The 14,502-nt window shown below is 34.2% G+C and overlaps 1 protein-coding gene and 1 long non-coding RNA gene across 2 annotated transcripts; both read left to right on the forward strand.

Moving 5' to 3' along the window:
• The first annotated feature begins 770 nt into the window (after positions 1–770).
• HTA6 (histone H2A 6) lies at positions 771–1,886 on the forward strand. Its single transcript, XM_022031931.2, has 2 exons — positions 771–1,115; positions 1,401–1,886. The coding sequence occupies exons 1-2, from the start codon at positions 906–908 to the stop codon at positions 1,644–1,646; spliced, it is 456 nt and encodes a 151-aa protein (XP_021887623.1). The 5' UTR covers positions 771–905; the 3' UTR covers positions 1,647–1,886.
• An 886-nt stretch (positions 1,887–2,772) lies between these two features.
• Positions 2,773–13,074, forward strand: LOC148269003 (uncharacterized). The gene is made up of 4 exons (XR_015817341.1): positions 2,773–2,880; positions 2,962–3,035; positions 11,896–11,965; positions 12,315–13,074. It is a non-coding gene; the product is annotated as an uncharacterized LOC148269003 (long non-coding RNA).
• Positions 13,075–14,502: the final 1,428 nt, after the last annotated feature.

Below are 14,502 nucleotides of genomic sequence, written 5' to 3' on the forward strand. Positions count from 1 at the left end.
TATTATTTAATAACAATTTTAATTTTTTTTATATGTTCAATTTTTGTTTTGTGCATTATAGGCTGTCTTTCCCTCCAATATGGTATGTTTTGGGCCTCTATCCTAAATATGATTATTTTGTCATATTTAGATAAAAATTATGAGGAAAATACATATTAAAATAGATAAAAGTAAAAAAATATTTTGTAATTTAAATAACTAATTGAAATAAAAAAGGAAAGTAAAAAAAAATTGACTTCCCACCTTTATGTGGTACTTAATTTATCTAAACAAATTATATTTTATCAATAATTTATGGATATATACACACTTGAATTATTAAGAAGAGTTTATAACTATTATAATCAATAGAATTCTAATAATTATTTTTAGTTTAATACGTGGTAATATAATTTTATAATACAACTGAATTATTTATTTATATTTATTAATTAAGTTTCACAAACTAATAAATAATTTATCTGTCAACGAATGAAATTAATAGTAGAATTAAGAAATTTAAAAATATTATGAGTCTATTATTATTTTTTTCTTTAAAAAATCAGGAGCACAGACTCAAATTGAAAATGGAAACTGAAAAGATTTGGGTATGGCGCTCAAAACCCATAAATTAAAAAACCATAATCGCAAGCGCTTTTCCTATTGGTCAAAATATGAAAGACGCGGATCGAATTTAAATTACTCATATCCGTCGATAAGAAAAACATCCAACGGCTCGTACGTACGACGGACAAGCCCCCGGGAACTGCTCTATAAAATCCACGTCGACACATTCCATTTCGCAATCTCAATTGAAGAATCCGTTTTTATTTTCAGAGAAAAAAAAAAAAAATATTCTTCTAGGTTTTCCGGCGAACTAGTCGGGTTGTTGTAGTTGAGTTGGATTGAGCGTTTTTCTACTGGAGATGGATTCTGCAACTAAAGTGAAGAAAGGTGCAGGAGGAAGGAAAGGAGGTGGGCCAAAGAAGAAGCCAGTTTCTAGATCTGTGAAAGCCGGTCTTCAGTTCCCCGTCGGAAGAATTGGGCGGTACTTGAAGAAAGGCAGATATTCCCAGAGGGTTGGTACCGGAGCTCCAGTTTACATGGCTGCCGTCCTCGAATACCTAGCTGCTGAAGTAATTTCTATGTTCTTTCATTCTTGGGTTCTTTGTTGGTTGATTTAGGGTTTCTGAATTGGCGGTCTTGTCACTAATTTTTCTGATTAATTTCCGTTTGGTTGCTGAGAAAATGTCTGATTAATTTCTGTTTGGTTTCTGAAAAAATGTGTATAGACTACTACGTTATTCCACCGCTTTTAACGGACCGAATCCTTGGGCCAAAGTAAAATCTGTTTTAATTAAATTCATACTGCTGAAATCGAATTAATGTTTTAATGATTTGTTCTACTTGATTTTGTACAGGTTCTCGAGCTTGCAGGCAATGCAGCTAGAGACAACAAGAAAAACAGAATCAACCCTAGACACGTTCTTCTGGCAGTAAGGAACGATGAGGAGCTCGGAAAGCTGCTTGCCGGAGTCACCATTGCCCACGGCGGTGTTCTGCCCAATATTAACCCGGTATTGTTGCCTAAGAAGAGTGAGAAGGCAGCTGCAACCAAGGAATCCAAGTCTCCATCCAAGGCAACCAAGTCTCCCAAGAAGGCTTAGGTCTGAATCATCGGAGACCACAAGTTGGGTGTATCTTTTGACTTGTTTAGTTGTATGTAATTTTGGGTCTAGGACCTTTTTACTGCCGTTACTGAATTTAGGAAGAGGGGAAAGTGATGAAATTGAAGTCAAATTTATTTTTCCCTTTTTTTTTTTTTTCAATGTGATTTGTAATGGTTAGGGTTTTTATTGTCTTGTTTGGATCTGAACATGAATGAAATGAAACCGCTTGTTTCAGTTTCTTTAGTCTCCATTTTATCTTGAATAATTTGCATGCATATTAACAAACTTTCTTGCTTTATTAGTTTGTGGGTTCTGTTTCAATGATATATTTGAGTAAATTTATGAAGTCTAATATAAATTTCCCAAATGTTATGGAGTAAATGAATTCTTAGATTGGTAATTATAAATTGGTTTTTATTTTTTAATTTTTCAAAAGATCATTTATTATTTGTATGTAAAATCTCAAGTGTTCTTAAAGGGGAAACTTGTTTGAAATGTTGATTGCTTGATTGGTTTTATTTGGTTAGAGACAACTTCAATTGATGTGATTAGGTATGAATTCGGTAAAAGAAAAGGTTTTGGACGGAAAGGAGGAAGAATACTCTGCAAGAGTTAGGATGGATGTGAGTATAAATTTATACAAATCTTATGTCTTCTATTTGGTTTCAAATTTGAATACTCTAGAGTTGCAATGATTTAGTGACTAAAAGGTCAAGTTGTATGTTTAATCTTATATATTATTCGGTTAAGAGAATTTAATTGTTATAAAATATTTGTTTAGTTCAGAAACGTAATAGATTTATTAAGATTAAACTTAATCTAATCACTTACAATAATTTATTAGTTGTATAATTGTTTTGTAAAATTATTAATCTAGACATAAGATGGAATCTTAAGGTTTTCTTTGAATGATGGTATATTAATACATAATATGATTTTACCTTATTTGTTTATATTTCCAGATACATGATATGATCTTATCACGGTTGTTGCATGGATAAAAAATTACAATTTTTTCTTTTTTTAAACTACTAAATCGTTAGTTAAATGTGGTTTAGATAATTTTGTTTCCATTTATAAGCTTAATTTTTTTTTCTTATTTATATTTATACCCATTTACCCTATTTCTTCTTTGAAACTGATGCTTCTTCTTCTCAAAAACAAGGATTTGAGAAATTGCAGCAGTGACAAACACCTCTCTCGAGCTTCATCTTCCTTTTCGCTGCAATAAGTATGCTATCTCTATTCTTCTTCTCATGATTTGGGTTTGTTTTTAAGCATATTGAATATGAGTTTACTCTTCTTCTCCTAGGGCTTCTTTGCGTTTTCACCTCTCTCGAGCTTCGAGTTCTATTCTGTCACAACAAGCTTGTGGGTTCTTATCAGGTATACCACGTCTTCTCATGATTTAGGTTCCCATGATTTGGGTTTGGCTTTAAGCAAATTGTACTTGAGGTTTTTGAGATTTTCTTGTGGGATTAGTTCAACTTGTGTGATATTTGAGATCAATTTGTTATTTGAGTGATTTTCTTTAATTTAACATCTTGTTTTTAAGAATTGAATTTCACGTTTTTTCTTGTTGTTATTCGTGTGTTTTTTAATATGTCAATTACATATTAATTTCAGTGAAGCAATTACTTGTTTTTCATTAGCAAGCAAGCCAAATGAACTTCGAATGGGTTTATGTTAGTTAAGCTTTATATACAAAAACCTAAACATTCCAAAAATAGTAATTCTCCATCGTTCCCTTCATTCATTATTTACTATGCATGTATAATAATGCATACTTTGAATTTGTTTACCTTATATGTTTTTTTACTCATTTTTTCTATTTTTGGTGCCGACATATTCCTAATTCATTTCTTTATTATTTCATTATGTCATATTGGAGGAAGCTAATAATAATCTACAAGTTTTATAATATACAAGGCTCAATTGGTCAAAGCAATGCCATAAAGCTATTTTAATTTTTTGCTATAGATGTCACATGCACCCACAATTTGCGCTTACGGATGTCTTTAGGCCCCAACGTATATTTGGACAACAAGGTTTATGTCTAAAACCTTTTCTCATTGTGTTTGATTTTGCCTACTTGTTTCTTTGTTAGATTTTGTTGCTCTTGCCTTTTATGGTGTTATAACTCCGCCTTACCATAATGGTGCTTCCTATTGAATTTGTTTGGCATGCTAAATTAATATGTTTTAAATAACTATATTACTATCTGTTTTCAGATCGATCATAGGAAATGTGTAATACCTGAACCCGAAATTTAGTTGGGGATTAATTTTAAAATTAAAAAAATATTTAAAAATATAATTTTTAAATTTATAAATTTTTACTTAATGTAAAATTAGGAAAAAAATAGTTGGATGATGAAATTGAAAACAATTTTGAAAAAAAAAGGTAAAAATTTGGGTTCGATGGATATTTTTAAAAGAAAAATAGAAAACTAGAGGTCAAAACGCAGTTAAGAAAAAATGCACCATGTAGGACCGCCCAGTCAGCAGCATCGACGAATCAAAGTGCGCGGCGTGACATGACACACTGACTCGAGGCCACGCGGGAGGCCACACTGGCAATCCGCGTGCCTGCGATCGGACGGCCCAGATGCGTTCCCGTGGCGTAGAAGGTCCAGATCCATTTCTTCCTCAAGTGTGATCAGATGGTCAAGATTAAACGCGATGAACGGTCCAGATTTGTTTCCTCTTTAAACGCGATCCTACAGTTGAGATCAAATCACGATAATCGACTCAGATTTATTTCTTCTTTAAACGAGATCAGATGTTCGAGATCAAACACGATAAACTGTACAGATTTAAGGGAGACGAGTATAAATATCTTACTTCATACCGAATCCAAAACTTAGCCGCTAGACCCCGCCCGGAGAAGAATAACAAGCCGTCGGAGACTGGAGTCGATCACCGCTGCGTCGGAGCCACATCTGACCGCCAAAAAAAGTAAAAATTCTCTTATTCACTCAGAATTTGATTTTGAACACCCCGATGGCCAAATCGGAGCAAAAAAAATGGCGAATGAGATAGAACTCGCGAGTAAAGCTCGGCGTTGTAGCCTTGAAAAAACCAAAAATTACCTCCGATGAGCCCCTTTCCGATTTTCGTTTTGTGCAATTTTTCTACTATTGTGTTCACCATTCTATTTTTTACAAGTTGACTGAAGAAAAACGCTCAGCCATGAAGGTGAGCCAACGGAGCCATCGCACTGAAAAATTCTGCCGCCAGTAAGTTTTTATTTTTCGATTTTTTTCAGTCAACTGAGACTCCTTAACGTATTTTCTCGCAGGGATGAGTATAAAACCGATCGAAACTGGTCAAAATTTAACCGAAAAATAGTCAGTCCGAGGCAAATCACTACCACGGGCGGCGGTGCCATCATTGAAGCACGATGGTGCCGCCGTGTCGGAATTTCAAAATTAGCCCAAAAAGATTTTTAACACTGATTTTGGATTTTTTGAGATATTTTTAGGTATGTGAAGCGTGTTTTTACCTCCACATAAAAATTTAGGAAACTTGGATGTCGCTACTAGGCGCAGTAGAAAGTTCAGTATTTTGAACACCAATTCGGGTAAAAATCTCTGACCTTATTCCCTATTATAGAATTGAAGTCTAATTATAAATAGAACGGTATTTTGTATAATTTAAAAAATCTCGATAATTAATCAAAGTTACTAATGGAGCCGAAATCGGTTATTTATTACTGTTGTAATGTTTTAACTGATTTTTAGTTGTACAGTTTTAAATGCATGATAATACACTGAAATTGGTAAGATGATTCAATTGTATTTTCTTAATACATGTATTGCTTGTCTTGCGTGATTTACAGTTAAATTAAACTAAAAATTAAATGTAAATGAAAAATTGCTTGGTTAAGTGAATTAATGAAACAGTTGTCTTACTGGATATCCTGAGAGATAGTGGACAGACCGAGTACATAGGAAACCTTACCATGAACTTTACCTCATACCGAACGAGGTATCGAAGAATGGTATTTTTAGCACTCATACTGGACAGAGTATGGGGACAGTCCGATTCATCCTTATAACGGACGAAGTATTAAGGGATTATACTTTTGGCGTTCATACCGGATAGAGTATGGGGACGACCAGTTAGTTGATAAGTTTTGTTATGAGTTCACGCGTAGTGGGACATCCCTATGGACCCCCAAAGATACCAGTAAGCAAATAAAAAAAGAAAAGTAGTTGTTCTGGCTAATTAAATATGAAATTATGATGTTGTTTGTATTATTGCCTCTATAAGTTAATTTTAGAAATTTCGCTACGATAAGTATGTAATAAATAATTTTATTTATGATAAATTAATTAATTTAATTTAAGAACTCCATTAGTTATTTTTATTATTTTTACCAACCTTCATTTCTATATCGGTGAGTAGTGTGATATTCTTATTGGGTTAGTGTAACTCACACATTCATTAACTATTTCAGATTAAGAGAACTAAAACCCAGATCCCAATCAATAAGAGGGTTGTGAATAGTTCACCACCCGGGCTCCTTCAAAAGCTTGTGAAGGTCATTTTAAGATGCTCAGTTGTTTACTTTTCGTTTATTTCTTTAATTTTCGTTTGTTCTTTTAGAAGAGACATTCTCATAATTCTATTGGGCATTCTAAATTATTGTATAAGGAATGTAAATCCTAAACTCTATTGTTTCGCTTTCGCTTTCGCATTCAATTCATGTTTTATATCCTTTTCTGTTCCGGACGTTACAATTAATATCAGAGCCGCATTTTTCGGAACCATTTCTTACACAAAAACTTTAGAAAATACCAAAAAAATGAATTACCACTTAACCATTCCTTATAAAATACAGGTATAAATAGATGAGGAAAGGAAGAATCTCACTAAACCGAACAGCCCGAGAGGGTTCGCTTTGAGAGGATGTTGACCGACTGTTTGAAATGCTGGAGAGACTCATCGCTACCCAGCAGGCCCAGAAGGAAAGAAATGAGCTACTTGACCCTCCCTGCTGCCACAGGTTGAGCCACCCCTGTAGCGGGAGGATCCTGAGCCACCCTGGTACGACCCTGCTCTTCTACAGTACCATTTGGCACCACCACAGTATGATCCGGTGTCCCAACCAGATCACTCGACACCACCACAGTATAGCCCGGTGCCCCAATCGCATCACCTGACACCACCACAGTACAATTTAGTGTCCCACTGTATCATCCAGTATCACCACAGGGCCATCTGGTCCATCCTCAGCACAATCCAGTCCCTCTTCCACGAGACCCGGTTCCTTCCATGATAGACCGAGACTATATTGAGAGATATAAAAAACTAAACTCATCTACTTTTGCAGAGCATCCTCCTTTGTAAATGACTCTTATGGTGATTTCCGAACAAAAAGTTATATTTATCACCTGTATGCTGGCGGGAGAGACAGGCCGCTGGTGACAACTCAAGCAGACCACCCTGCCTGTTCCAGTCACTTGATGATCTTCAACGCAGAGTACCTCCTAGAGTATCTCCGACATCTGAAAAAAATAGAGTTTGCATACCTAGTCTAATGTGATATGACTGTATCAGAATATACCTTAAAGTTCCTATAGTTGGGTCCGTATTCTCTTGATAGCATGATGGATGAAGGCAAAAAGGCAAGAAAGTTCAAGTGGGGCTTCCGTCTTGAGATTAGATAACAGCTGTATGTATTTGAGCTCAGTACTTACTCGGCCGTTCTTGCCAAGGCACAACTAATAGAGAGGAATCTTCGTATTTTTCTTCCAGTAGTAGGGAACCTTAGGCCATCAGTTTCACACTGTAAACTAGCACCCATTGCACTTATTTAGCAGAATAAGAGATCTAGGCCAGTGACTCAGACTCCTCATCAGATTTCGACAATAGAACGCGGTAGGACTTGCCAATATTGCAGTAAGGATCATGAGGACTGACCATGTTATCGCCTCAACAACACTTGTTGTACATGTGGGAGTACCCAGTATTATGCGAGAGAGTGCCTGAGAAATCAGAACTAGGTCAGACCTCTTATCTAGGGCAGGACTTACAACCTTACTCAGTAAGATACAGAAGCTAACCCAGATGTGATACAAGGTACGTACACTATCTGTAATCATCTTGCACATATTTTGATTGATACTGGTGTCTCACATTCATTTGTTTCACATACTTTTACACCAAACTTTCCTGGGAGTAGGACACTATTAAGGAAGGTTATATACTAAGCCTGTATCATAGATATAGCAGATAGAAAATTGAGTGTGGACCTAATAGAGATTAATATGGAGGACTTTGATATAATCCTAGGAATGAACTAGCTAGCAGCGTATCACGCTACTGTAGATTATTTTTATAAAAAACTTGTATTCAACCCTCATAATGAAGAGTCATTTACAAATTAATAAAATTTTTTAAATATTATTTTCTCATGATAATTTTTCCTATTATTAAGTGATTTAACTCGACTATTTTCTCTAACTAGTTAAACATAAGAAAGAAATTTGTATTCGAGAGATTTCGGTAGTTCGAGACTTCCCGGATGAGCTACTTGAACTACCAATGGATAGAAAAGTTGAATTTACCATAGATCTTCAACCAGACACCCAACCTATTTCGGTTGCCCTTACCCTCATAAATTGCGTGGAGATGGAGGAGTTGAGGAACCAAATCAGTGAGTTGCAGGATAGTAGATTTATCCAACATAGTGTTTTTCCTTGGGGTACTGGAGTCACATTTGTAAGGAAGGGGAATAAGACGTTAAAGTTATGTATTGACTACAGAGGACTGAACAGGGTTACGATCAAGAACAAGTACCCCCTCCCTAGGATCAATGATCTTTTTGATCAGTTGTAGGATGCCCAGGTCTTCTCCAAAATAGACATGAGTTCAGGTTACCATCAGGCAAATATCAAGGCAGAAGACATTCCCAAAACAGCTTTTCGAACCAAGTACGGAAACTATGAGTTCCTGGTCATACCATTTGGAATAACCAACGCACAATTCGTCTTCATAGATTTGATGAACAGAATTTTCATACGATTCCTGGATTAGTTTGTCATTATATTTATCGATGATATTCTAGTCTATTCAAAAAGTAGAGAGAAATACGTTCACTATCTAACTCAGGTTTTGTAGGTTCTAAAAAAAAGTTGTATGCAAAGTTGAGTAAGTATAGGTTCTGTCTCGAGTAGACTACCTTACTAGGACACATTATATCAAGGGATGAAGTGTCAGTGAACCTTAAAAAAGTTAAGCCAGTGCTCGGCTGGAAAAAATTGACATCGATCAAGGAGACTCGTAACTTTCTGGGGATGACAAGTTATTACCGCAGGTCTATGAAAGGATTTTCTAGCCTAACTGCTCATTTGACTTAGTTCACAACGAAGAACGTCAAGTTTGAGTGGAACGAGTACTGTGAAATGAGTTTTTTAGAACTAAAGAAGTAGTTGACTACTGCACCTGTGTTGGCCTTGCCGAGCGAGACATGTGGATATACAGTTTATAGTAATGCCTCCTACCTGGGGTTGGGTTGTGTTATGATGTAGCATGAGAATGTTAGCCTATGGGTCCAGGCAGTTGAAGAGTCATTAGAAAAATAACCCTACCCATGACTTAGAAGTTGTCGCGATTATCCACGCCTTGAAAACTTGACGCCATTACTTGTATGGGGAGACTTTTCAGATCTACACCGATCATAAGAGCTTGAAACACATATTCACTCAAAAGGATCTCAACATGCGTCAAAAAAGATGGATAGAAATTTTCAAGGACTACGATTGCAATATCTTGTATCGCCCGGGCAAGGACAACGTGGTAGCCGACGCACTCAGTAAAAAAAGTGTAGGTACATTAGCTCATCTAATGGTTTCATAATGCAGGGTAATAGGGGCCGCACAACAGGTACGACTTCAGGACCTGAAGAGAGTTACATGTTTGGCCCACATGACTGTTCAACCTGAGTTGATCTAGAGAATAAAGAAAGCCCAATCCGCCGATTTCACCACAGCAGCCCTCAAGAAAGATGCATAACAGGTAATAAATCTAAAATTTCGAGTATCTGCCGATGGGTTACTTAGATTTCAGGACATGATGTGTGTTCCATGTGACAATGAGCTAAAAAGGGACATCATGACAGAGGCTCATAGCTCAAAGTTTGTCATGTATCTCGAAAGCACTAAGATGTATCAAAGTATGCGATCCTGATTTTAGTAGAACGGGATGAAAAGAAAGGTGGCCGACTTTGTTTTCAAGTGTTTGGTATGTCAGAAAGTCAAGACAGAGCATCAACGCCCAAGCGGACTATTTCAGGTATTACCAATTTCGGAGTAGAAAGTGGGAGCACATCACAATGGATTTCGTAACAGGATTGCCTATGACACGCTTGAGACATGATACCATTTGGGTAATTATTGACTGGCTCACCAAGTCTTCCCACATCCTAGTTATCAAGATGACCGACCCCTTGAACAAACTAGCAAAAATATATATCTGGGAGATAGGCAGGTTACATGTAGTGCTAGTGACAGTAGTATCCGATAGGGACCCCAGGTTCACTTCTAGGTTCTGGTCTAGTTTTCAGCAAGTCATGGAAATGAAATTGTCCCTTAGTACCGCATTCCACCCTCAGATTAATGGACGATCAGAAAAGACGATCCGCACACTGGAGGATATGCTCCGAGCTTGTGTTCTTGACTTCGGGGGCTATTAGGATGATCGTTTATCCTTAATAGAATTCGCCTACAATAACAGTTACCAAGCAAGTATCGGTAGGGCTCCGTACGAGGTCGCTCATGCAGGTCGCCAATCTATTAGGAAGAACATCCAGATAGCTCATAGCAGACAGTAGAATTATGCGGATATCCAAAAGAGGAATTTAGGATTCGAGAAAGATGATCGAGTGTTCCTTAAGGTCACTAATTTCAAGAGAATCAGTAGGTTTAGCAAGAGAAAAAAATTAAATCTCCGATTTATTGAGCTATTTAAAATCTTAGATAGAATTGACAGTCACCTACAGACTGGCACTACCTCCATAACTATACAAGGTCCATAATATGTTTCATGTGTCTATGTTATGCGAGTACAACTGGGACCCTTCTCACATCTTGGCCCACGAGCCCCTTTCACTCCAGGAGGATCTGTCCTATGAGGAGGTACTGGTAGGTATTGTGGACCGAAAGAGCAGAGTACTCCGCAACCGTAAAATTTCATTTGTTAAGGTCCTATGGCAGAATCACACATAGAGATATGCTACATGAGAGATAGAATCAGACTTCAGAGCCCAATACCCTCAACTGTTTGATTGAATGAGAGAGAGACAAATTTGAGAAACCAAATTTCTTTTAAGAGGGGAGAGTTGTAATACCCGGACCTGCAATTTGACATGAGATTAATTTTAAAATTAAAAAATATATAAAAATATAATTTTAAAATTTATAAATTTTTATTTAATGTAAAATTATGAAAAACTAGGTGGATGATGAAATTGAAAATAATTTTGGGAAAAAAGGGTAAAAATTTAGGTTTGGAGGTATTTTTGAAAGAAAAATAAAAAACTGGAGGTCAAAACGCAATTAAAAAAAATGTGCCACGTAGGACCACTGGTAAATTTTTATTTTTTGATTTATTTTTTGCCAACCGACGCCCCTTAACATGTTTTTTTCGTAGGGATGAGTATAAAACCAGTTGAAACCGACCAAAACTAGCTGAAAACGGTCAGTCCAAGGCAAACCGCCGCCGCGGGCGACGGTGCCACCGTGCCGAAATTCTAAAATTAGCCAAAAAAAAGTTTTTAACACCGATTTTGGATTTTTTGGGGTATTTTTAGGTACGTAAAACATGTTTTTACCTCCGTAAGAAAATTCAAGAAACTCGGAGACTGCCAGTAAGCACAATAGAAAGTTCAATGTTTTGAACACCGATTCGGGTAAGAATCCCTCACCTTATTCGTTGTTATAAAATTGAAGTCTAATTATAAATAATATGGTATTTTGTATAATTTAGAAAACTTCGATAATCAATTACAGGTTATTAATAGAGTCGGAACAAGTTATTTATTACTGTTTGTCTTGTTTTAATTGATTGTTTGATTGTACAGTTTTAAATGTATGATAATACACTGAAATTGGTAAGATGATTCAGTTGTGTTTGCTTGATGTATGTATTACTCGTCTTGCATGATTTACAGTTAAATTATGAAACTGAAAATTAAATGTAAACAAAAAATTGCTTGGTTAAGTGAATTTTTACATTCGCAGGAAAATTCAGGAAACTCGGGGACTGCCAGTAGGCGCAAGAGAAAGTTCAGTGTTTTGAACACCGATTCGGGTAAGAATCCCTCACCTTATTTCTTATTATAGAATTGAAGTCTAATTATAAATAATACGGTATTTTACGTAATTTAGAAAACTTCGATAGATAATTACAGGTTACTAATGAAGCCGGAACTGGTTATTTATTACTGTTTATCTTGTTTTAACTGATTGTTTGATTGTACAGTTTTAAATGCATGATAATACACTGAAATTGGTAAGATGATTCAGTTGTGTTTGCTTGATGTATGTATTACTCGTCTTGCGTGATTTACAGTTAAATTGTGAAACTGAAAATTAAATGTAAATAGAAAATTACTTGGTTAAGTGAATTAATGAAACAATTGTCTTACTGGATATCCTAGGAGATGGTGTACAGACCGGATACATTGGAAACCCTACCGTGAACGTTACCTCATACCGGATGGGGTATTGAGAAATAGTATTTTTGGTACTCATACCGAACAGGGTATGAGGATGGTCTGATTCACCCTCATACCATACGGAGTATTTAGAAATGATATTTTTTGCGCTCATACTTAACGAGCTATGGGGACGACCGATTAGTTGACAAGTTTTGTTATGGGTTCACGCATGGTGTGACATCCCTATGGACCCCCAGGGATACCAGTAAGCAAATAGAAAAGGAAAAGTTATTGTTCTTCCTAATTGAATATGAGATTATGATGTTGTTTGTGTTATTGTCTCTATAAGTCGATTTTAAAAATTATGCTACGGTAAGTATGTAATAAATAATTTTATTTATGATAAATGAATTTACTTAATTTAAGAATTTCATTAGTTATTTTTATGATTTTTACCAACCTTCATTTCTGTATTTGTGAGTAGTATGATATTTTTACTGAACTAATGTAGCTCACATCTTCATTAACTATTTCAAATTAAGAAGACCAAGATCTAGATCTCGATCAATAAGAGGGTTGTGAATAGTTCACCACCTGGACTCCTTCAAAAGTTAGTGAATGTCGTCTTAAGATGCTTAGTTATTTACTTTTTGTTTATTTTTTTTATTTTCGTTTGTTCTTTTATAAGGAATATTCTCGTAGCCCTGTTTTGGGCATCCTAAATTATTGTGTAAGGAATGTAAACCCTAAACTCTATTGTTTCGCTTCTATATTCAATTCATGTCTTTATCTCCTTTTCAATTCCGGACATTACGAATGTGTAACTTTTTTAGTGGGGTAATTTATCATGCTTGTTGCGATATATATTTATAGAATGAGAAAACTTAGGCTATGGGTATTTATAGGAAACGTGTAGCCCAATTGTATGAAGAGATTGTTCGTTTGGGTTTTGATGCAAAACAAGAAACAGAAGCTTATATTTATCTTTTGGGCAAACCAAACATGGTGTATGGTTTTATGAGTTTCCCATATTAAGGACGCAAGACTTTCTTGCAAAGTTAATGACTTTTATTAAAACTCAAATTCAAATAAAAAAACTTATTAATTTGTAATTTTTGATATTTGATATTTGATTTTTTTTGTATTTTCAGATAATTAAAAATGGAGATTGTTGTTGTTGACGTGCAAGGCTCAAGTATGAATTTAGAAAAGTTTAAAATTTTATATTGAATGATGTATTCTACTTCTTTATGTGGTCGGTTAGAATTTATATAAATAATTAATAATTTATTAGGAAAATGGATGAAATTTATTATTATAATGGACTAATATGTAGTGTAGTTTAGAGTGATTAATCTATGTTGAGTTTATAATTGAAATGGTAAGACAAATGTTATACCTTTAAAATTCTTATATTTATGAGATTATATATTTTTTTAAATAAAAAATTTAATATGATACATATTAAAAAGAAAATGATTGAAATTAATAATAGTGCATAATAGAAATCAAATTAATATACAAAAAATAATAAGAATAATAGGAATATACAAAGAAATATGAATAATAGGAATTTACAAAAAAATCTTCTTCTTTTTCTTTATTTTTATCTAATTATATATATATGTACACATATATGCATATAGTCACTTTTTCTTCGTTTGTATTTTATATATTTATTTAATTATATATATAATATGAATATAAAAAAATGTCTTCTTTTTTTTTCCTAAATTTCTTTTATTTTATTGTACATATATACATACATATATATATAGGTATACCGAATTGTCACTTGATTTTCTTTTTTATAAAATTTATTTATTTTATTATATATATATGTATCTATATATTTAATTATGTGTACATATATATAATATATTTAATTATTTATATGTATTTAGTTATATATATACATATGTATAATATATTTAATTATATATACATATATCTGTATATTTAATTATATATATATAATTTTTAGTTATATATATGTATTATTTAATTATATACATATATATATCTATATATTTAATTATATATGTACATATATATAATATACTTAATTACATATATACATGTATATATTTGTTTTTCGTTTCTAGAGTCTCTCAAAAGAAAAATTAAAATATTTACAAAAAAAAAAAAAAGAGACACTCAAGTTTATACGAAATTATTGAATATTTTA

The sequence above is a fragment of the Carica papaya genome, chromosome 2 (assembly GCF_054855325.1).
Source record: "Carica papaya isolate Zhongbai chromosome 2, ASM5485532v1, whole genome shotgun sequence".
In the NCBI taxonomy this organism is placed as follows: Eukaryota; Viridiplantae; Streptophyta; class Magnoliopsida; order Brassicales; family Caricaceae; genus Carica; species Carica papaya.